The sequence below is a fragment of the Numida meleagris genome, chromosome 4 (genome assembly GCF_002078875.1).
Source record: "Numida meleagris isolate 19003 breed g44 Domestic line chromosome 4, NumMel1.0, whole genome shotgun sequence".
Lineage (NCBI taxonomy): Eukaryota > Metazoa > Chordata > Aves > Galliformes > Numididae > Numida > Numida meleagris.
Genome location: NC_034412.1, coordinates 34,820,580 through 34,844,362, shown reverse-complemented (window position 1 = coordinate 34,844,362; position 23,783 = coordinate 34,820,580). Strand labels below are relative to the sequence as shown.

Sequence of the window (23,783 nt, the reverse complement as noted above, 5' to 3'; positions counted from 1 at the left end):
AACCATCTCAGCGATGCTTTTAAGTGTGAGCTGAGTCATCTTTAAGAGTTGCTTTGCTCCAGGAAGCAGCCAGGTGAACTGAGTTCTGTAGGCATTTTGGTAAGGCTGCTCCCCTGATAGGAGCCACATCCCATGGCCACCTGGTAGGTGCTTGTTAGATGGCAAGAGCTGCCACAACCTGGGTGCAAGTTGTTGACAGGAGAGTTACCAAAGTTCAGCTGACCAGCATGCAGTCACGCAAAGACCTTCAAGAAAATGTGAGTGCATGTTTGAAATCTTTATATATGTAGACATGTTGTGTAAGCAAGTCTCTTGACTGATATGTTTAGAAATAGAGCTTCTCTTGAGTCTGTGAGTGGTAGAGTTGAGTTAGGGCTGTTGGTCTCACAGCCAGAACGAAAAGGAAGACCTTCTCCATCTTGAGAACTAAAACTTTTGTCTGGATGTCGATGTGCTGCTTGTCTGGTTTGGGAGGAGCCTGGTGGGGTTGGGGGATGCCACCGGCCATGTGACAAACAGTGGAGCCATGAGGGAGTGGGACTTTGTTTCATACAGCTCTATTTGAAGGAAGAGGGGAAGCTACAAAGAAACATTCTTCTAAACATTCTTCTATCAAGTTTTCTTCCAATCTATCCTCCAACTTACTCAGATACTCATAGTGTATGAAAGTTCAGTGGTACCTATTTTCACAACTTCTTAGACCTCGTGAATTCTGGGTGTTAGAGGTAAGGGCAGTGTTTGTTGGGGCTCATAAAGGTTTGCTTGACCTGTGTTTTTGGCAAGCAGATTGAGATCTCATCTATTGTGTTAAACCTACTGAAAACTTGACGTTAAAACTGTTCGAAAGAGAAAAGCATCTTCAGGGGGTGGATATAGCGGCACTGGCGCTTCTGGTACAGTGGATGTTAGCTGCCAGGTGCTGTGTCACAGATGAAAATTGCAGAAGGCAGCATGGTGCACGCGGTATGCTGTGTAAGAGGGCTGTGGGAGAGCAAGGAAGCAGGCTTGGTGCAATTGGTCAAGCAAAGAGATGGTACTTGTGTTGGGTAAACTGTTACTTGCTAAGCTTCTGTGCCCCTCCTTACAGGTTCTCCATTATTAGTAACTTTGCAGCAACGTTTTAAGCCTGTGGTAATTGGGTCTCTTGACAGTAGGTGTAGTTCAGAAACAAACGAACAGTTAGGGTTTAAATCCCATTGGGATACTTAAAGCAACAAATTAAAGGTAGCGCATAAGCAGAGAAAGCCTACAGCATGCCTAAATGAAGAAGTGATAGATCAGAAAAGGTACCTCTAGCTGTGTCGGTGTATTACAGGCAGGGAGCACAGCTCGTCACTTCTCTTCCCATCGAGCTTGTATCCGTGTTCTTGAGCCCCAGTGCTGTTACTGTGTTGGTATCCCTCTCTGTGAATCTCTACATTGGAATATATCTAATACTAAAAGAAAGCAATACATGGTTCTACCAGTAGTGTCACTGCAGAAGAGTGTTTCAGTGCTGTGTGTACAAGGCATGAAATATAGGAAGCGATTTTTTTTTTGCATTTTTTTGCATGATGTGATCAGAAAGTGGTGATAGGTAACCTCCCAAAGCATGTCCTATTAGAAGATGATTCACCGCTGCTTGTCTTCTCTGGAGTGCTCAGTATCTGTCTGGATTTCCTGAATATCTGCTTGCTCATCCCATTTTCTCAGGTAACTGATATTTGATGATATTTGACCAGCTTGACAGTTGAGGTTTTGTTCATCTTGAGAGTGGGAGAGTGCAGGGCCTGTTCTATGCTTCTGAATAAAAAGGGGAAAAAAGACCAAGAGGTGAAATGGTTAAAATTCTCATATAGTGGTACTTCTGTCCATTAAAAGAAGCATTTGGTCTCCAAAATTCAGGAGTAAAAGCAGAGGCCAAGAGGAGAACTAAGTGAATTATTTAACAAAGCTTGTATGAAGATGAAGACATGGTGAAAGATACAGAGGTTTAAAAAAAAAAAAAAAAAAAAGCCTCGGTTTGGGGAGTGGAGAGAAACCAACCAAGATAAATTGGGGTTTCTCTTTCTCCAGAAAAGATCGCTGAGTCTTCCAGCTGTCACTTTGCTCCTGGAGCTTTGCTCTCTCTTAGCACTGAGAAGGCTTTTCCTAGCCATTAAAACAACATCCCTGATATATTTTAATGATATATACATACATATATTCTTGTTTACTTTGTTTTAGTGAACAGTGATCAAACAATACTGGAGACAGCTGGTGACTGTTAGGGAGCGGTAACAACCACCTCCCCCGGGCAGCAGGGGATGGCGGTGCATAGCAACCTACCTGTGCAATTCTTATTCTGCAACCCAATTTTTGGTCCACCATTGTAGTGCTGTGTTAAGAAAAAATGTTTCTTCATGGAGAGGGAAGGAGGAAGTGTTAAATGTCACAATACACAAAAATTTATCAGATGTGTCAAACTGACTTTCCCATTTTACAATTTCCTGTTACAACAGATGTAAGATTTCAAGCAGACTTGCCTGTAAGCATTGCTCTAGAGCACGAGATGAATCTTGAGAGTTAAAAATAAACACCTTTTTGTGTAGATCTCGCAGTTGGATTTTAATCTAATTCCTTTCTTCTCGGCATTTGATTTTTAGATATGTATCTTGGATACGGATTTTAAACCTAGAAAATGTAGATGAGGCAGCTGTTCCAGCTGTTACATTTTTTGCCAGTTCAGCTCCCATATAGATTCATGTTCTGCAGCCTCAACTTTACAGCACAGTTGACAGAAGCAGTAACTAGGAAAGACACAAATGCGTGGCTAACCGCAAGCTGTTGGTTTCCTAACAATTCAAGCAGGCCAGAACACACCAATACTGATGGTATTTTTAATAACTTGTTCTTTATTTGCTACCATTGTAAACATATGTTTTTCCATTACACAGACATCACAGTTTACATTATTGCTTTTATACTGTGGTAAACATAAATTTCTATTAGTATGCAGTTATCTAAGCACAGTGTGGTAAGAAGAAGCTGCCCAGCAGCAGCGCTCTCAGGCAACTTTTTCTTATTTTCCCCCCTCCACCACCCCCTTCCCCAGTGAAAGACAATATGTAGACTGGCACAGGAAACATCAGTCCCAAGACAGATCACCACTGCACTACAGCAACACAAAACAAACAGGTAGGACCAAAAAAATTCACTAGTCATATTTTCAATAATCGTGACTACTGAATTCCCACGTAACCAAGCACAAACTTCCTCCATCACAATAATTCCTAAGACAAGGCTAACTGACGTTGTTGTTTTTAAATATTTAAACTAGGATGGAAAAATCTAGGACATGAATGCTTGGGGGTTGTTTTCTGTTTGTTTTACCCCAGCGAGTGAAAATCCAAAATGACTCGAGGTGCTTAAATTGGCCCCGTCTCCTACTGTCCTTTTAGGACAGGACATCCCATTGTCTGCACTATCAGATGGCAGAAGCAGCAGTTAAAAAACATTTTTGTTTCTTAGGTAGCACTGTCTTCAAATCATGCTTTCCAGTTAAGTTGGTTATGTATGAAGCCACATGTTTAATTAATGAAAGACCAGCTTCAACCTTGATTTACAACAGTCTTTACATCTCTTCAGATGACTTCGCTCATGGTGCGATACCACATTTGAAGCATACGCTTGGACAAGGGGAAAGAGGTAGTTGGCTAAACGGTGGCTACAAGAACAAAAAAAAATTAGAGAACCACTTTGTGTTCAGTCTGATTTTTTTCCCCTAAAATGACTACGTAGCAGCCGTGGTGTAGTGAACGCTTTGAAGATGCAGCCTGTTAGCACACTAACAATACTTACATGTTCCAGTAAGGTAATACATGACACTTAATAAATACCAGCAAGAGAATTTCCCAAGCTTTAACCTTTAAGATTCTTAGAATAAACTCTGAGCAACAAGTTCTGATGTTAAACAAATTGATCATATCAACTTGCAGAAAGGCGCTTACCTCCCTTTTGAATTTTCCATAGCCTTAGGATTGTCATTCTGTAACAAGAGTTGGTAGGAAATACACTGGCTAGTAAAACACCGTTCTAAACACTCTTCTCCCCTTGCCTAAACGCAGTTTTACCTCCCCCCGCCCCATGTTCTAGTCACTACCACAATACACTTAGTGCATAACAGGGAGAGCTGGTACTACTCTACACACAGTGACTCTCAGAAGAACTGGGGTACCTGATCACACCAAAATACATGCAGGTTCTAACCGTATACTGGGAAAGTGAAGTCTAGCAAATACTCATCTTAAACAAATACTACATAGAAACTAATGCATTCCCATATATATTGCTCACAGCTGAGTTGACATTTTGTAATTAAAAAAGGCTAATGAAGATACATTTCACAGACCTCAACATATATTCTATACTAAGATGAGTTCACTGAGTGACAGGAAAACTAAACCATGATGGTAGGGCTCGAAATGCCTTGGCAGTAGTTAGACAGCAGTTACCTAGAGATCCAAGAGCTGAATACAAGTTTCAAAGCTGGAAAGACCAGCGTGTAGGCTCTGTTAGCTACCACTGCCAAAAAAAAAACCAAAAGTTGCAGACCCTACCATAGAGGAGAGGGATTTTTGAGACAGTAACAGCTCCATTACTGCCTAGCAAGTGGAAGATGAAAATCAAAAATGGGATCTCCTTGTCTGGTAGCAGCAGCAGGAATCTTGTGGTCACTTCTGTAATGCAACAGATGCATCCTATTTACTTGGAAATGAGATCTACAAGCAATAGGAAAAAATCATTAAAGAAGACGAACATGAAAGAAGCTGGGACTCAAGTAACTTTCTAGCCAGTGTGAAAGAGGGCACTTTCCACTCCCTCCCTCAGTCAGGCTTTAGGAATGTCCAGTTTGCACAGGGATCAGAGAGAAACGGCACCACAGGATCTCAGTTTTTCCAGTGGTGACAATTACAAGACTCCAAGTACCTGGGAGCAGCAAAAGAACTGCTGTTCTGCCTACAAGCCATAGTATAACCATACATATTCTAACTACTAGCAATTTTTACTTTTTAGTAGAATAGTATCAATCCAGCATAGGTGAGCTGAACCTCTGTCCACCCTGTGCACGGTAAACTCAAGGACTGTTCAACCATTATCAATAACTAAAGTACCATAAAAAGAAGACAGAACTGCATTACCTCCTGTATATATATTGTATACCTTGACCAGGAGCTTTCCCACTAATACAAAGATCACAAGCATTTAAGGGATCAAGAGCAACTGGGGGGATGCAGTGCAAGAAGTCACTATTTATACGACAGAGGATCACGTAATTATTGAAGTGGGGAGGCACCTCTGGAGGCCCCATGGTCCAATTGCCCCCTGCTTTAAGCAGGGTCACCTAGAGCAGCTTGCTCAGGACCTCGTCCACGTGGGTTTTTAATCTCCCCAAGGAGACATAATATTACATATGACAATAATAAATGTACTGTTTATGTAGTGTAGCATTACTCGTTACCTAAAGGGGTTTGTCTCTTTACTCTCCTGCTCCAAATCTGTGTTCTTCAAGAACCTCATCATTATGAGTCACTGACTAAAGTTAACTAATTTACCTGAGATGATTTAAAAATTAAAAACCATGAAAGCTTTTGTTAGCATAAAAATGTTGTGCCAGTGTGCTACTTAGGTATATACTGAAAGAGTTTTTCCCAAATAACTTGAGCTTCTAAGGCTACAATCTGGTTACAGAATAAAAATAAAACACTGACTGAATAAAGCAGAAGGCACTTGTTTAGTAGTAGGTTCTACAAAAAGAAGTGATGGTTTTACCAAATCTGTTTAAAGCTGCTCTAAGCAACAATTAGTCAAAATACACATATGAACTCCTATTGATTAGATTGTCTGAGGATGCCAAGGTTAAGGAATACGTCACAGCTGCATCCTTAAATGAAGATGAATTTTCATTAGAAGTTGGAGTTAATTTTCACCGAATAGATATGAAAGACCCAACTGTGGTTTTTTCTTTTTAATTTTAATGAGTGAACTCTCTTACTCTCCTGTACTTCCCAATCAGAATTCCCCATTACCTGCTAAAAGAAAGGGCTGGCAACAAAGTCAAACATCTTAGATCAGAAAGAACGGAAAAGTTTCACAGCAGGAATGTTTTCAGAAAGAGGACCTGATCCTCACACTTGATTTTTGATTCTTTTTCTGTTTGACAGCAAATCAAGCTTTTCCCAAACATAGAAATTTGCTGGTAAAAATCCACAAACAGAAAACTTCCTCAGCCAGAAGTAATTTGTAATACATACATGAGTATGTTGATGAACTAAGCTTCTTCTCCAAGATTGTAAATGACTAATGCATTCCCTTCGTCACAGAAATAGAACACTGACAAGTGGATGACTGACTACACGTACAGAACGAGAACACAAAAAGCCTAAAACCAGAAATGTCACCTAAAAAAAGCTTTAAAATACAATTATTAGATAAACCTATTAATGAAAAACACCATACAGAATAAATGTCTGCTTCATGCTCTTGCACCAAGAAGTATAAAAGAAATTGAGAGCAAATGATCCGGAGGATCTTTAGACTTAGGGGTTAAAAACAAAACCAAACTAAACAACAAGATAAATGCACACACACAGAAATGTCCTTTGGGGAATAGCATATAAGAGCTGTAAACAGAGGTTGATTGTCCGAGCTTTCTTAACCGAATTGAGCTTGCTTTTTGCTTTTTTATGCAAAAGAGTTCTATTGTTATACAGTTCGTAGTGAAACTTGCAAAGCTTTCAACCAAATGCATAATTCCCTTGTTGATGCAGAATGTGATATGCTGCAGAGGAGTTAGGGTTTCTTTGTATTTTGCAAGGTTAGTACCACATCATAATCCAGTAGAAGACCCTTAATCTTTTCATGGAATTTTTCTCTGTACTGGTTGAAGTGCATAATACTTTCTGGTTCTTCTTCAAACCAAAACTTGTCAAACTCATAAACCAGATAGCCTGTGAAGAAAATAAATACAATCTGCGCAAATGAGCTCCGCAATTTTCTGCCTCGAGCTAGTTACACCTACTAGGATCCTTTAGACTGTGTTCAAACCCTTAAAATACCAAGTGCCTCATCCTTGTTAACAGCAACCTTTGGGGCGCTGAAATAGTGAATTAAAAATAAATAAAAATCTGCAAATACTGAAATTTCAGACTGCAGATACAGAAAGCCACCTAAATTTACTCCTTCGGCATATATTTCTGTAGCACAGTGACTCAGTGTTGGTTGCAGTTCCAATACGTGATCTTGCTGCAGCCAATGATGAAAAAAGTGGAAGCGTGCATCAAAAATAAACGAACCAAACTCTGTTTATAGGTCTACCTCCAGCAATCGGTACTGAAAAAGCCATGGGTACTTACAGTAAAACTGATGGAAGTGTTCCATTTGGGGCAATCCAGGGACCATGTTGTACAGATGAGACTTCAAAGCACCATTCTTAAGTAAGCTGTATGCCATTTCAGTCAGATTAATTCCAACTATTGCGTAAGAATATCTGCAACAGCAATCACCGTTCATTTTTTTTGTAACCTGATGTGTTGAAGGACTTAAAAGTTTCCCAGAAACAGATGGCACTGCAATAACTGTAAGAGTCAATTTTTCCTATATTACTTGTTGACAAGCTAACTCTGACCTACAGGCCCTTTTTCAGTTCCCTATTTCATCTATCCACACAAAAGTGAGCTATTGAAAAACATGTAATTTCCTGTACAATAGTTTTGTAAATGCCTCCATGAGGCAACGAGGAGATGGGAAGGTCAATTAATACTGAATTCAGATTACTCGTTTGAAATGATTGCATCTTCTGGAGTATTAAAAATTGGGCATGGAAAAAAGCTGCTACAGTATCAACGGTACGGTCACCTCAACTTATTCTCTGCATTAAAAATCTACTTTTCTGTTGCATGGTTAGAAAGCTTCACACCATCAGTTTTTAAAGGACTGTTAAAATGCGTGTTTAAAGAGAAGAGGAATTTATGTCAGTGATACGTACTTAATTAATGTAAATGGCTCAGGAATCTAGTTAGTCGTCTAATTAGGTACGGTAATATTCCTGACAATGAAAGTCATAAAGGTTTCCCATTCTTGGCAGGTGATTGTGTTAACTGGGGGAATAGATGAATCGAACAACATTATACAGATTTACCATCTCTTTTCTGTACCTGAGTTGTTCTAAAATATACATGTTTTAATACACAGCTTTCAAAATTGAAGTTAAACCCTTGAACAGCAGCAAAACATCTACTTGTATTTACTTAGTACAGAACAAAAGTCCAGCAAAAAAGATTAGAGAGAATCTATACCATACTACGTGGCATAAATAAGAAGGTGAAAAATAAGTACTCATTTCTACATCTAACCTAAACCTATTAAAAATACAGCTGTGATATTCCAAGTGTTCACAGTGTTAACCAGAGCCACTACTTTGCATCATTTTAGTCCTATTGAGTCTGTTCTAAAAAAAACTGCCAACAGTTCTGGTTCTGAAAATGATTTGTGTTCAGTTTCTCAAGCCTTTCTGCTTTGGCTTCTACTCAAATGGAAAAAACACAAATATTTTCCTCTTTATTTTCAGAAAAAGTACCTGACAGTCTTCACATGCTCTTCCACAAAAAATAGCAAGAAAAAGTCTTATGACTTACCCCAGCTTTGGGTGATTTGAATGAGAAAGGATCTGACGAGCTTCATTGGTGAAATGCTTACTAAAATACCTGCCAGCATGAAACAAAACCTTCCATTATTTTTAAGTTCACGTTAAAAAATATTGTGTTCAACATCAGCGTGTGTAGCTTTAAACTAGAGCTGAGTACTGCTTTGTACTAAAAACATCACAAAACAAAAACCAAGGAGACGTCACAAAATTAAATTATATTCAGTTTGTGCCAATACAATTTAAAAAAGCAACACAACTGATGTGAAGTTCAGCTAAGCCCACCGACTAGCTTAGCAAAGGTATTCAAACATGGTTTTCAATGCAGTTATTAATTCAGAAACTTAAAAAGCTTTCAGCAAGTTACTTTTAAGTCAAAACCAATCAAATGGTGCCCAGAACAAGGTGTCTGCAGCAACTTGGTTTCTCCCCTCACCTTGTCTTCAGCCAACAAGACATCTGAAGAAGTACAGCTGCTAGAATCATCCACTTATTTTAAAATATTGGTTTTGTCTGTACGTAAGCACCATTTCTAAGTGCTTTCATTTGGTCTTTATTGAAAATAGAATTAATTAGTGCGAATTCATAGAAACTGCAAACTCATGACAACAGAACTTCAGCAGTTTGTTTCACTTACACCAGATTCACTAATCCCAGCAGGCCCATTCCTCTGAAGTCTGTTTTGGGGTCATCGCCTTGGAAGCCAATGTCACACCACTGCTTCGTGATTCTGGCCTTCAGATTTTCTTGAGGCATCAGCAAATTCCAGAGCTGCACAAACAAGTTACCATGTTATGCATTGCTCTAAAGTATTCTAACTCATAATTCAGAGCACGTCAGAGACCATTGACCATGGCACAGGATACATACAGCCTGCACACTGCTCTCTGTCAGTGGCGACCAGGAGTCATACTGTAATAGCTTAATCAGGCAGATATGAAAATGATTACATTTAACATTAAAAGTGTTAGTTTCCCTTCACAGACACTATAGAAGCAAAGACTTGCTTCACTTCCAAAATAAACTTATCCTATTCTGATAGGACAGCAATATACTTAAATACAAATTCACAACAAATCACACTGCATAAATTTGGGACTTCCATGGCAAGTTGGAGTCATTAAGAATTACTAAGAAAATGCCATGCTAACGCATTTGCACGTTAGAAGTTCTTTTAAAAGCCTTAAACAGAATTGTATTATTTGAACGCTATTACTTGTACTGATAATTAAAAACTGGAAGACAGAACTGTGCTCTTCAACACTGTGATGCAGTAATAAGAAAACACGAGTGGGTTGATTCTTTTCTTTCTATTAAGTAAGTGTTAGCTGAGAAATTTATAGAAGCGTGGGTGAAATTGTACATATTGTTAGTTAAGATTCTTCAGTAACCTGTTAGGAAAATTAGTCTGCTGCCGGTGTTCTGTCTGATTTTACAGCAGATGATCGCAGTGCAGGCAACTTTAGTTTACTCACTTGTTTTGCTTTGATGTTTTATTTTGATGAGTCTACAACGGCCTAGCAGTTTGCAAGTAGAAAAGAGCTTTAATTTGGGCAGCTGTTCATAATGCTGATGTTAAATCAAGTTCATTACAACTGCTGGACTTGACGGTGGGCAATGGGTACAGCTTTTGCTTTTGTGTTTTTTTTACCTCAATTAACTGTTCCTCGTGTTCCTCGTTATCTGAATCATACGTGACCTTCCTCAGATTTTCCACATCCAAGTACAGTTTTTTATAACCTGTTATCTGCAGTAAGGACATATGCAGATTTGTCTTAAACCTGGAATGATAACAAATAACAGAAGCTATTAAGAGGCATAGTTAGCCATACATTCTTGCTTGAACGATGTTAAGAAAGATAAGCACAACGTAAATGTTAAAATTTGGAAAGGCTTTATGTTTACATTTCATACTTCAGCATACTGGTACTGCTATTTGGATCCTACTTCTATTCATAAAACCACTAGGTGATTTGAGAGCTGCACAGTCAGGCCCTCTTCACTTAAGTGCATGAAAGTAAAGACACTCAGCTAAAATCTCTGATGACACAAAAACTCCACGCATCATCCTGACTACTGTACCTTCACATACCCCCAGCCTTTTTGTAAGCCTCAATCCAAACTTTGTCATAAATGTTACAACTTCAAAGAAGAGTTTCATTCTGAATAGTCAAAATTCAAGTTCAGGTTTTCCCCTCAATCACTCGTACTTACTTCTGCAGAGGAATGCAAACACGAATCTGGCATCGTGATATTCTCTCAAATGTATCTGAACAACTACACAGTTCATGTCTCAACTTCTGCGATAATGCTGCTACTTAAAAGCAAGGAGTAACACAACTGACCTGTGAGATATGGAGGCGATTATCACAAATTCGTGCCAATTTAAACTTCGCAATTTATTTTCCAGAACTTTGACAGGACATAGCTACATCTTATTTCCTAACTCCACATAAAGGCTTGTGCTGAACTGCCCAATGATTGAATCAGACCAAGCGACAGCAGGAATGTGACAAGAAGTTAGAATTACTGGCCTTGAAGATCCTGTGTTAGAGTTCTAAACGTACCTGATATCCTTCTGTTCAATTTTCTTTTCTTTCATTACATCTCTGACACACTTCTCTATTTCAGTTTCATCAGCGTTTAGAGCATTTCTTAGAACCTAAGAAGTTTACAGAGCAAAAGACCTCATGAGGAATGCAGAAATTAATGCAGAAATCTATCACCTGCTTTACTCCTGTTACTTCTCAGCCCCTGGATGCCTGCCACATGAGTATTCTTCAAAAACTATGAAAAGGGAACAGTCAATAAATTGAAAATGTGTACGATAAATGTGCTCAAATCACAGACAAGATCATCTTCAGTAATTTAATTATTAAATTTAATCTCAATTAAAACGTGTAATTTGTAGGTGACCCTCAAAAAATAAAACATGCAAGTTTAGGTTCATGTTTGCCTTCAAATGCTGAACTGAAAGATGATCTTCCTAACCTCAGTCTAAATAAATGCAGCTATCAAGGAGCAAAAGTGGCAAAACTTCAATAAGGAAATAATGCTTCAGAGTTAGGAGAGAGTAAACCAATGAAATTGAGGTACGAATCCTGAGCTGAAACAACAGAACTCAATATAAACTTCTGCCATTCTACAGTCCTCTACAGCAAAGGGCAAACTAATAATAAATACACTCTGAAGCCACTTTGCAACTATTTACTTTTTCTGCATTTCCCATGGTCATGACACATTCTTAGTACAATTTACACTCACACCAACACCGCTCTGTTTCGGCGACCATGACAGTTACTTCTTTAGAATTGAACTGAGAGATGCTCAAAGACCCACCCACGCTGTGGGTCTTTGAAGGTGCACAGATTTGAGGGCATTGAGCGTTAACTACGGTATCTAACTGCTAAGGAACACTCAGCATGAGCTTGTTAGTTAAAAGTCTACCTGCAGACTTGCACTCTTCCTAATGATTTGAGCAAGTATTGTCCAGGCAGCACATAACTGCTCTCTCTGTGTCACCCGCCCATGTCTCATCTCTGGTTTCTACAAAACCAGCAAGGCAGACTGTTGTGACAGGGAGAAGCGACCTTCTCCAGGAAGAACAACTCAGCACCATGACTTGTCTGACTGCTGCTGAGGAGCACTGAAGGGGTGCGGGGTTATTTTTGAAAGCCATGACAAATCCTGGCATGCAGAACCCAGAACGGTGTTCTTCTCCCGCTGTCTCTTCCTCCTCTACTTTCTTCTTCCCTCAACAAGCATTTTCAGGCATCTGCCTCTGAAATAAGGTTAATGATAATAAATAGTTACCTTATTTATCATAATTTTATGATTTTTAATAATTACCTTATTTTTTGATGATCCCAGTGAACGTTCTGCAACAATAACACAAGAAAAGACACTTACATTGAACTGGCTTGGTTTTATTAATTTACAATAGGCGTTCTTGCATTATTCTGAGCAATTTTTTGATTACACGGGCAGAGCAATACTAAAACCAACAGGGATCGGGCAACTGAAAGCCTTAAGCCACGGACGTTGTTGATGGTTGTTGAGCGCAATACTGAAATCAGACTCGTATTGGCAGCATTTGACCCGCCTCCCTCCTCTCAGAAACGAATCAGTGTATTATTTTATGTATGTGTGGCTTTTTTAACGGAAGGAGGACAACACCGGCAAACAGCTCCGAGCTCGCGTCAGCAGGAGGCAGCGAGCGCGGCCCCGCGGGGCTCCCCCCACCCAGGCACCGTTCCCCCCGCCCGCAGGACGCACGCGGTAACGCTGGGGCGCACGCGGTGACGTCGGGACGCACGCATCTCCGCACGAGCTCCCGCGGCCGCCCTCCCCACCCCCGTTTACCTATGCCCAGCGTCCTCCGCGCGCCCTCCTTCGCGCCCTCAAAGACGCGCTGCAGCTCGCACTTCCCCGTCAGCAGCCTCCAGAGCCACTTCAGCCAGAACCGGAAGTAGCTGCTGTACAGGAACCCCCACAAGTGCACCAACATCTCTGCCCGCGGGGAGCCCCCCTCAACGCGGAGCTGCCGGCGCCCCTCAGCCCCGCGGGCCGGCAGCGCTCGGCGCCCCGCAGCCTCCCGCCGGAAGCCGCCCGGTGCCTTCCTGACCTGGAAGTGATGCCGGGAAGGGGGGACGGAAGTGTCGGCTGCGGGGCCGCCGGGGAGCGGCGACTGGGAGGGGAGGGCAGAGCCCTTCCCGCCGCGGTTGCCGTGCGATGCAGTGCGGACCCTGCGTGGCCGAGCGCCGGCCTCTCAGTCGTGGGGCGGCACGGTGCGCAGGGACAGGTGGCCGCCTCAGCCGCAGCCTGGCACCAGCGCACACCTTCGCCGCTCTGCTGGTGCCTTAACGCAGGCGCTTAATGGCTGCTTGCTGAAGTCTGTACAAAGCTGTGTGCTTGGAGATGTGTCCCTCTCGCTGTAACTCAAGGGAAACGTGATCAGAAAGGAGATGTGAATTTGCCTGGGCTGGGTGCTTGCGAGGAGGGCCTCTGTGCCATACCCCTCACTACAACACGTTGGGGTTCTGAAGTGTGTCCAGAGAAGGGCAACAGAACTGTGAAGGGTCCGGAGCACAAGTCTTATGGGGAGCAACTGAGGGAACAGGGATTGTTCAGTCCGGAGTAGAGGAGGCTCAAGGGAGACCTTATCACTCTCTACAACTGCCAGAAGGGAGGTTGAGGCGTGCTGGGGGTTGGCCTCTTCTCCCAGGTAACAGCAATAGGATGAGAGGTGATGGCCTCAAGTTGCACCAGGGGAGGTTCAGGCTGGACAGTATGAAAAACTTAATAGAGTGGTGAGACGCTGGATCAACCTGCCCGGGGGGGGGGGGGGGTGTCACCATCCCTGGAGGTGTTCAAGAATCACGGTGATGTGGCACTGAGGGACATGGTTAGTGGGCATGGTGGGGATGGGCTGACGATTGGACTAGATGATCTCAGAGGTCTCTTCCAACCTTAATGATTCTGTGGAGCCTTCTTTGCCACAGATTCAGTCCAGGCATTTCGTTTAATACTGGTAGGCACCTCCATTGTATTATAATGAATGGTTGTTTTAGTAAACATGGGTTGAACCTTCAAGAACAGCGGAAAGAATTCCTATTCCTCTAAATTGTATGCAAAATTTGATTGGAGAGCACAACAGGAGCTGACAGACTTGCTTGGCCGCATTCTGATACATTTTTGAATGGTTGGAAATCAAAGCACCTTCTGCACAGAATCAGAAGCCACGCGGCAGGTCTGGTGGCCTGCATCCTAAGGGTGGTTCCAAGAGTGGACCAACACATTAGGCGTTGGCCCTTTGGATTTTTGCAATCACAGGTGTGCAGAGTTTCATGTGGGGGAATCACTGACAGGTCAGCTTCAGTTGCTCGATCTCAGGTCTGATTCCTGCTCTTGAAGACCATGGGGAGAGCTCATTAGATATAAGGAAAATATCTTTTACAGTGAGGGTGGTGAGGCACTGGAACAGGTTACCTAGTGTTGTGGTTGATGCCCCATCCCTGGAGACTTTCAAGATGAGGCTAGATAAGGCCCTGGGCAACCTGATCCAGCTGTGGTGTCCCTGTTCATTGCAGGGGAGTTGGACTAGATGGCCTTCAGAGGTCCCTTCCAACTAAGGATTCTACGATTCTGTGAGAGGTGGTGTGTCTTAAGAGATGGCAGATGTTCATTCATTTTTTCCAGTGTGGCTTCTTAAATGAGTCATCTGACTCTTAAAACACTGGAGTGCTACAGGATAAAAATAAACTAGAAAGTATTTCTCTCTATTAACAAGTATTTTTATTCGGTGATAGGAGGGTGTGATGGTTGTGTCAGACAATCTTGGCTTCAGCAGCAGTGGCGTGTTACAGTTTAGGAAGACAGAGGAGCTGCAACAATGTGAAGAAATGTGGGTAAGAAATTGAAGGGTGACCAGGTCTTTCCTGTCTGTCTCCATGCCCACACGTTGATTGCTCTGAGACAGCTGATGAGGAGCATTAGCTACTGGATTTAGTTCGAAAGTCCAGCAGGTGCATCCTCACAGTGTGGGTCTGTGCAAACAACGTGTAGGGAAATCTCAGCAGATGGCAGTTTTGTTGGTGGGTACCAAAATAAAGCCTTCCCACAGCCTGGTTTAGGAGTGTAGCTTTCTGTTGTGCGTTTTTAATTACTTAGAAATATCTTCATATGAGTATCTGTCCTTTTTTTAAAATTATGTTATTTATGCTTATGTAGAAATCTCTTTTTGTATAGATTATTAAGAACCAAAGCGACATCTTTTTGTACTACAGGTTTTGGGAATTGTTCTACTTTGTCTTGTGATAATCTTTAACTAGAGATATTCAGAGCCTGCTGCTGTTGTCTTTGCAGTCAGTTCTTACTGCTTCAGTCTCCAGAACTGATGCAAAGAGTATTTGGTGTTGACGATACATTCTAGTTGGACCTGCTGGGGTAAGCATGAAAAATTTGTAGGTCTCCTTTTAAAGTGCTTCTGAAATACACAAATGTACAAGAAACAAGGTTCAATCTAGCTTATTTTTTTTTTTACTCTTAAAATATATTAAAATCTGCATTTGGAAAACAAACTCTGTAACCAGTTATTACTTTAAAAATAAAGCATGCATTTTTTATTTTTTTTTCACAGCTTTCTATGAATTATTAAAAAGATGCAGTGCCTTATTACTGCAAATATGGCAAAAGGTAAAGGTGATAATATATATATCAGGGATTTAATGTCACTTTCTATTCTAAAGTTGATGGTCTTTTTCAGTGTCTAACAAGCAAGTGTAAACTCTTAACCCAAAGCTTCATTTGGTTCTTTATGCAACTGAGTGATCCAGCAGAGAACGTCTGACTTGACACAAATGCTGCTGGTTGAATTGTGCAGGATGCTTCTGTATCATGCTGCTCAGTCAATCCATCAGTTACATTAGGACATTCAAAAACATAAGGGGTAGCTGAAGAAAACAGTCCTGGTTTCTTCTTTTTGTGCTCGGTGGTTGCCTTCTACTACCACCCTCAGAGAGACTTGGGCTTAAGGAGGGATAATGACCTGCTGTTCACCTTTTAAAATTACGTTTCTTAAATAACAGCAGGGCAAATACTTTAACCAGCAGTATCAGCTGGATCTCTACAGTCAGAAAGCGTTCCATGGCAGTGACTATTACCTACTGTTACGGGTAGTTATTCTTTGTTTGTGTACCCTTGGAGATGAAGGACGGCAGCAATGTGCACGCAGAATAATCCTATTAGTTCTTTCGCCCATGAGCCTGTGTTTTGTCAAATATTTATTTTAATCTTTCTTATCTCTATTCTTGCTTACACAGAGATGTGTGAAAATAGTACCGAAAATGCAACTTACAAGAAAAGACGTTCAGTTAAAGCATATGAAGACCAAGCCCAGAAACCCGTTCTGGCAGGTAAACCATCACAGTGGAAGCAGCCCACTGCCTCTAGACCAGGTTGCTCACAGCCCCATCCAACCCGGCCTTGAATGCTTCCAGGGAGGAGGCATGCTTCTCTGGGCAACCTGTCCCAGTGTCTCACCATCCTCACAGTAAAGAATTTCTTCCTAATATCCAGTCTAAATCTACTGATTGAGTTCAATCCTCAGCTGAAAATGCATCCTTCACCTTGCCAAAGTCAGATTCTTCTTCAGCACCCAGTGCCTCCATACAGCAGCATGATGAATTCCAGCCACTGCGTATGGATCTGCTGGTTTGCTTATGGAGTGCCAAGGACCTACACGGGAACAAAGAGGCGCATATCTCCTAATGGCTGGCACACGTATGTTTACCCGTGCGCTTTAGATGTCATCCAGTCACATTTTGCCTCACTTTTGCAAGAAGGTGGTAACTGAAAGGCTTCGTTTCCTTAACTGGCCGCGCCGAACGCATGTGTTAACTGTACGTTGCAGCTTGGCCTCTTGGTACAATCGTACGAGGAATACGCCACCTGCACAGTTGGTTCTAAACGCCTACGGACAAAGCAGCGTCATAACCACCAGCAACATAACCACGTCGGTGCTGGGACTTGAGCACACAGCCGACGCGTGCCGCAGCCGGGGCTGGCAAGTAGCGGCGGGGCCGTTACCGCCCGCCCGGGGAGAGAGCGGGCCGGGCGCGTGCCCTGCTGCCCGAGGGGGGCCGGGCGCTGCCCTGCTCCGGCGCGGGGGCGGGCGGCTCGGAGCGGACACGCCCGTCGGGCGAGGCAGGGCGGCCGGCGGGTGGCCGGGCACGGGCGGCGGGAGCGCCCCGCCGGGAGATGCGGCTGCGGAGCGGCCCGCTGCTGACGGCGCTGTGCCTGGGCGCCGCCTTCCCCCTGCTGTGGTACGCGGCGTGGCAGGGGAGCCGAGGTGAGAGTCGCCGTCGGGCGGAATGGTAAAGCTGATGCGATTTGCTGCAAATAAACTGCACGTCTCTCCCAGATACCTGCAGGGCCGGCAGACGGCTTGTTACGGGATAGCTCGTTTGGGATGGGGGAGAAAGAGTAAATCTTTAAGAGCTTCCTATACGCTTTCAAAATGGTCTGGTTTTTCGGGTGCAGAAGGTTTAAAAAAAGGCAATCGTTAGGTTTTGGGATGAACACAGAACTCATACTATCTGCTCCATTTTGCTTGTGTTGATCATTTTTGGGACCGACAGATGTGGACTTGCAACGCAACACTGAGTATTGCTGAGCAGTGCTGATCTTCCTGCCTTAGTCACTTGTCATCAACCGAGCACTGCCTGCCTTACAGCATTTGACGCTTCAAGTCGCAATTCTGCTAAGAGTGGGGTAAGATAAAGTTAAAATAGGACGTGTCTTAAGAAACTGAGGTCCAAGAGATGATAGCTTGTCCCAAGCACAGTGAACATCCCTGTCACTGTTCTGTTGTGGTATGCGTTTTGTGACTCTTTTGCTGAAATGCCATTTTCCTTCAGCTTCCTTTGTGCCCTTTTTCTGCCGGTGTGCTGTGGGTTGGTTAGTTTGAACCTTTTTATGGCTGTGTTTGTTCTGCCTTCTATCTGTATATTGATTTTCACAGATGTCTCCTCCACAACCAGCTCTTCTCAGATAATACAGTTTTCCTAATTATTTTAGCACCTGTGTTATTAACAGGCTTTTAAACTTTCCAAATGTTAATACATAGTGTTCAGAAACATTCTCTCTGAACTTGATACATCTCACAGATGTGCAAAAGTTGATAACCTTATCTAAAGGAGCATGTGGTAAGTTAGTTTGTGCTGGTGATTTCACTGGAAAGATACCACTCATGCTCCTGAGGGTTGCTAGAAGACAGCAGTCTCCCATCTATACCAACCAGAACCCCACAAGCCCCCACGTGTTGTTACTTTTTTTTTCCGAGGAGAGAAGAATCAGGAGCAAATCAAACACTGCCCCACTGTCGTGGCAGAGGATCTGCTTAAGCAGGGGGTTGAAATGAATGTTTTCCCCCACAGCAGGCGTATCGCTCTGCTCAGATAGTGCTGAACCTCTCCCCTCCATTGAACTTCCTCGTGGCACACCTAGAGCACTGCAGGAGTTCTACTTTACTCTCATCTCAAAGGTGATCTGTTTGTTTCCTAATGCCCTTCTCTCTTGCCTCACCTGTTATCGAGAGGTCAGCTGCCATTTCTTCCACTTGTTTATCAAATGTGCTTCTCTAGCTCATTTTTTTTTTCCAACCTCCGCTTACTTTTTTTGCTTGTCTGATGTGCCCATTAAAACATTCAGGCTGTTCTTGGTCTTTGAAGGGTGTGGCAGTCAGATCTATGCCCTTTGCTTTCTGGTCATCCATGGTTTCTTGAGTTGTGGTGATGGTGGGGTTGGAAATGAACTTTTTGGTTTGTTGTCCAACTGGGACATCCTGGCTCAAAAACAGAGATCTGATGTACTCTGATAATATAAGCATTATCTAATAGCTGTGTAAACTCTTGTGCAGTTTGTAGCCTTCCAGCCCTTCTGTATTAGCTTGAAGTGTAAATCGGACTCTGTCCTGATTTCAGTGCAGATCAAAACTAGAGTACTAGAGCACCTGGTACTAACGGGCTAGTTACCTGGGAAGATTCTAATTCAAAGGGTGAGATGTTTACGAAGGTGGATAGAGGCAGGACAAGGGGGAATGGTTTTAAACTGAGACAGGGGAGATGTAGGTTAGATATTAGGAGGAAGTTTTTCACACAGAGGGTGGTGACGCGCTGGAACAGGTTGCCCAGGGAGGTCGTGGATGCCCCGTCCCTGGAGGCATTCAAGGCCAGGCTGGACGTGGCTGTGGGCAGCCTGGTCTAGTGGTTGGCGACCCTGCACTTGGCAGGGGGGTTGAGACTCGATGATCTTTGAGGTCCTTTTCAACCCAGGCCATTCTATGATTCTGTGATGTAATGTGACTACAGGTAGCATGAACTAGCATGGCAGGGATAATGGTCATCATCACTTCCACCCTTAGGAATGAACATTTAGGATCTGACAGAGCCGCTTCAGCTGTTCTGGACTTGGATTCTTGCCTATAATATTGTAAACATTTTAACTACGCTTGAAAAGTTTTGTTATTCAGTTTTTCCTTTATAAACAGGTAAAAGCGGAGGTTTCAGCTTCAATAGGCTGGCTGCTTCTTGTGGCAGAAAAATGATAAAAGTAATTACAGAGACAATCAGTAATGGCCAGATCTGCAGCAAATCTTTTTTCAGTTTGTCTGTCTAAACTTGTATGGCAATTATTTTAGCATCCTCTAGAGTGCTTGCAGATGCAGGCTGCTATTGCCAACCAGCCTTGTTGACTGGTGTAGCAATACCTGTCCCACATCCTGCGTGGTTTGGTTCTCAGCTTTTTGGTCCCTCCCAAGGTGCTAAGCAAGACCTGTCTGAAGCAAGCAGTTTGCATCTGAGGGCAGGGAGGGCTGTGACCAGGATGATGCAGATGTTTCTACTGTTACGCAGCTGAGTTACAATCCGCTTATTAATTCACCTGACCACGAGTATGTTCTCTCATATAAATACTCCCCGTAAAAATTTGTAGTTATGGAAAATAGTATGCGTGTTAACAATGTATGTAGTGATTTTCTCATACAGTTTGAGTTAGGGTCATGGCAATGAGGTGAATAGAATCATTTCAAGTGGCAGTGCTTCTTAAAGGTGCTTGTATAAATTACAGTGTTAGATCAGTTTGAATTTAAAATGTATCGCTACCCTCTCCACCTAAGTTTGTGGGATAATCAAGTAAATTAAGATTTGTCTGGAAGTTAGGAGAAGGTGATGCTAAAATATGATGTCACATGTAAGCATATTAATATATATGTGCAAGCATGTTAATATAAGTGTGTTGAGACAAACTTTGTGAAACCTGGATTTCCATTGTTATTCCTTTGAGGTGAGGAAAGAAAAGAAGGAACTGTTCGCGCTTAAGCGCATTCACAGAAGTATACTTAGAGTTTATCAGATAGTTTATACATTAAATGTTTCGGTATTTTGCAAAGCTTAACTTCAGTGGTACAAAGGGTTAAAAAGATGTTTCTGCTGAATGTCACTTATTTGCAGTTGAAAAAAATGTAATGTACATGCTAGTACTAACAGCAGATTACACATTTCTTCCTTTTATTTCCACTAACCTTCTCTACCTGGTGTGACACGTGGCTTCTGCAGCCCAGCCCCTGCGGTGCACCCAAGCGGAGCTCCCCGTGTGATTCTGTGGATTGGGACGGAGCTCTTTGCAAGTTTCCCGTCCAGACCAAACTGGCGTGCTCTGGCTTAAAGCTTCAGTTTCAAGCAGTGGCAAAATGACACTCACTGAATGTTTATGGAGACCAAACAGTGAGGCTGCATTGAAAAATAGCATTCTGTAGCTGAGAATTTGCTCTGTCAAATAGTGTTACCGTTCTCTTCGTATCTATTGTAGTTTCTGTGAGAATAAAGAGGAGGCGTTACTTTCAGAGCTACCTATGTGTAAAGAAGTTATTGCACATCCAGGTTTGCTCACCACGCAGTCAGGATGTGACCAAAATGCACGGTGTGGTAAGGAAAGGTGCTCCTCCAGTCCCTTGGATGCTTAGTCAATTTCTTTGCATGGTTCGCCATTTAAGTATTTAAAAAAAAAAAAAGCAAAGAGCAACCTGAAGTGGAACTTGAGGCTTAGTATTACTGATCCCATGTTTTATACCAAAATGTGTATCCAAGACCTACTGAAGTTGTACAGTTTAACTGGCTTCTGAATGCGTGATTTACTGAGCTAAGGGTCTGCTGCTTTTTGCAGTTAATTTAGGTGGAATAGTGGCTGCCTTGTCCTTAAAAGTAAAGGAAAGAGTAGAGTCATAAATTCCATCAAGGTTCAGGTGCAAAATGAAACTGGTTACTGTTGTTATTTGTAGAGGAAGGGATAAGGAAGATTTCTGACTACTCGTTGCTGTGTGTGCATCATCACAACGTGCACTTAAACAAGTGTACACACATTACATTCATGCTTTCCTAGTGTTTCACACTCGGTCTCGAGGAACAGTTTTATCCCAAAATAATTTATTTAGTTGGTAGGCATTTAATAAAGTGTGTTTATAAATGGATGATTGTTGCTACGTCAGGCAAACCACTAAAAATACTGAAAATAGTAGCCAGAGTGAAGCAATAACCATTTAATTATCCAAAGTAATGAGTCCTACTTATTTGTTTGATAAAGCCCGTATTCAAATCAGAATTTGCCACTGCTGTTAAGAACCTTTATTGTGCTTCTAACATTTCTATATTTAAGCCATACCAATTATGTGCAAAACCCATAGTATATCCATTCAGTTTATGTTTCCACTTATTTTACTACTCTTGCTTTCCTACATAGAAATGTTCTGATTATTTTAAAATTCCTTTCTTTTGCAAAAAAAAATCTCAGATCTGAAGTGAGGATTGTTTACTGATGTCTTAGAAAATATTATCAAAACTCATATTTTCTTTGAAATGTTTGTTTGCTTCTCTGTTTTCAGTTAGATACGATACGTAAATGGGCTTAGTAAAATGTATTCCCTGCCAAAACCAGCAGCAAGTCTTTATTCATCATACAGTCTAATTTATTTTTAAAATTCAGCAACTAACCTCGATCCGCCTTTTACTTTTTGAAGTTTATTTTGTCTTGTTTCTTCATTTTAGTATTGAAAAGTGATTCTGATTCTCTTCCTAGATCCTCTGTGGAGGAATCCTAGCTTCCCGCACAAACCTGCTGGCGCTCTGCTTTTATCTGCTGTCGCTGTGCTAATTAAATGGTCCTCCACTGTCCTGAAGCTCCTAACGTGGATACTGTCAAAGAAGGTGGATGCGCTGGGACAGCACACTGCTTCCCGGTTCCTTTGCTTAGCTAGAAGCCTGTACAGCGAGCAGTAGGACATGGTGAGAGAACCCTCACTGCATGTTAAGCCACGTGGTTTGCCTGCTGAGATCGCATATGTGTGATACTACTGCACCACAGTGGGGCAAAGGTTTCTGTCAGCCAGCTGGGGTGTGTCTTAATTTGCTCCTTAATGGACTCTGCCGCATCAATAGCCTCTGCAGTGCAGTTGCTATTAGGGCACAGGTGACTGGAAACAGTTAGAGGCCTCCCAGTCAGTCAGCCTTCCCTTTTCAGCTGCATAAAATAAACCACCGTGAGCACTGATTGACTTCAGAGGCTCCTGAAGATTTAAGATGTACGTTAAGACGTGCTGTGTCCCATGGCTAAGGCTAAACACGTGATGCTACCCCAGTTCTGTTCAGGGTTAAACATAAGGGGTGAACGTACCCAGCCCAGGTGAAAACACCTTTGACATCATGGTAGATTTTCTTGCTTATCTCTAGCCTACAATAATTGTGTTGTAATGCTATAAAAAAGATAGTTAAATCTCATGGACAAATTCAGGGAGGTGTCCTTACCTGGAAGGGTGCCTGTATGCCCTTGGACTTTAGCACATTATTGAATCGAGCGTTTGTATTAGAATCGACTGTTCAAAACTAAGACAGAGGCATTGTTTGCAGGATTTTTCTTCCTAATTTTAGGAAAACGAAACAGAGCTTGTTACGCGCTTTGCAAGATTTAGAAATCTTGTTATTCTATTCTAGTTTAGATCAGTTACAGGAAGATAATAAACTGCCACAGTTACTAGTGCCACACATGCCTCAGTGATTTAATGTGCTTCATTAACCTGAGCACGGAGCAGTGGTTCCAAGTGCAGCTAATGGCAAGATCTTTTGCAATCTGTGTGTTTATATAGTTTTCTTTAAAGAAGGCATTAACCAAAACTAAGTTTCCAGAAAAAAAAGTCTATATATGGCAAAGAGCGTGGCTTGTAATCAAGAAGTAAGAAGGGTAACTACTAGACCATGGGGTGTTTTCTTCCACTGTTTCTGGCACTCCTCATTTTCCTTTAACTTTTTTTTTCTTGAGTAGGAGGGGATGCTGATGAATTCTTCCAGAGCTCTTCTGTATTCCCAGAAATCTAGTGTTAATAATGGAAGCATTTATGATAATAGGAAGTTTTGTGTGGATGGAGCTGAGATAAATAATTATTTGACTTTCAGGATGAGTGTGTTTTAGAGATTAGTATTGTTTCTAAACAATTTCGGTTGGCAGTGCAGAAAGTTATAATTATGTATGTATTGGGAGATAAGACTGCAGTTAAGCCAATTTGAGTATTACCATC

At 42.2% G+C, this 23,783-nt stretch overlaps 2 protein-coding genes across 11 annotated transcripts in view; one reads left to right on the top strand and one right to left on the bottom strand.

Annotated features, from left to right (window-relative positions):
- On the bottom strand, window positions 578–13,848 carry ELMOD2 (ELMO domain containing 2). 4 transcript variants are annotated; one of them, XM_021397031.1, is made up of 8 exons: window positions 13,025–13,848; window positions 12,512–12,540; window positions 11,230–11,324; window positions 10,314–10,443; window positions 9,300–9,433; window positions 8,655–8,723; window positions 7,374–7,507; window positions 578–1,782 (listed from the first exon to the last, which is right to left on the bottom strand). In XM_021397031.1, coding segments are annotated over exons 1-8 (738 nt in total). In that variant the 5' UTR covers window positions 13,170–13,848; the 3' UTR covers window positions 578–1,780. The 4 variants fall into 4 exon arrangements, with proteins under 4 accessions (XP_021252706.1, XP_021252704.1, XP_021252705.1 ...); XM_021397029.1 differs by lacking the exon at window positions 578–1,782 and adding an exon at window positions 2,848–4,739; XM_021397030.1 differs by lacking the exon at window positions 578–1,782 and adding an exon at window positions 2,848–3,685.
- Window positions 14,047–23,783, top strand: part of MGAT4D (MGAT4 family member D) — a 35,060-nt gene continuing 25,323 nt past the window's right edge. Inside the window, exons 1-3 of one of the 7 annotated variants that reach the window (XM_021397016.1) lie at window positions 14,047–15,069; window positions 15,801–15,856; window positions 16,483–16,575. In XM_021397016.1, coding sequence (XP_021252691.1) covers window positions 15,823–15,856; window positions 16,483–16,575 — 127 coding nt within the window. In that variant the 5' untranslated portion in view covers window positions 14,047–15,069; window positions 15,801–15,822. Of the gene's footprint in view, window positions 15,070–15,800; window positions 15,857–16,482; window positions 16,576–17,353; window positions 17,536–17,799; window positions 17,933–18,597; window positions 18,705–22,291; window positions 22,498–23,783 lie in introns of those variants that run through there. The other 6 variants (XM_021397020.1, XM_021397022.1, XM_021397021.1 and 3 more) reach the window with 6 other exon arrangements.

What these genes read in the sequence shown, in the direction of transcription:
- ELMOD2 (XM_021397028.1), bottom strand. Translation starts at nt 13,169, where the DNA reads ATGTTGGTGCACTTGTGGGGGTTCCTGTACAGCAGCTACTTCCGGTTC. An exon ending in ACGAGGAACAGTTAATTGAG is followed by an intron (nt 9,434 to 10,313) that starts GTAAAAAAAACA and finishes TTGTTTGTGCAG; the next exon opens with CTCTGGAATTTGCTGATGCC. An exon ending in ACACTTCCATCAGTTTTACT is followed by an intron (nt 6,969 to 7,373) that starts GTAAGTACCCAT and finishes TTTTCTTCACAG; the next exon opens with GCTATCTGGTTTATGAGTTT.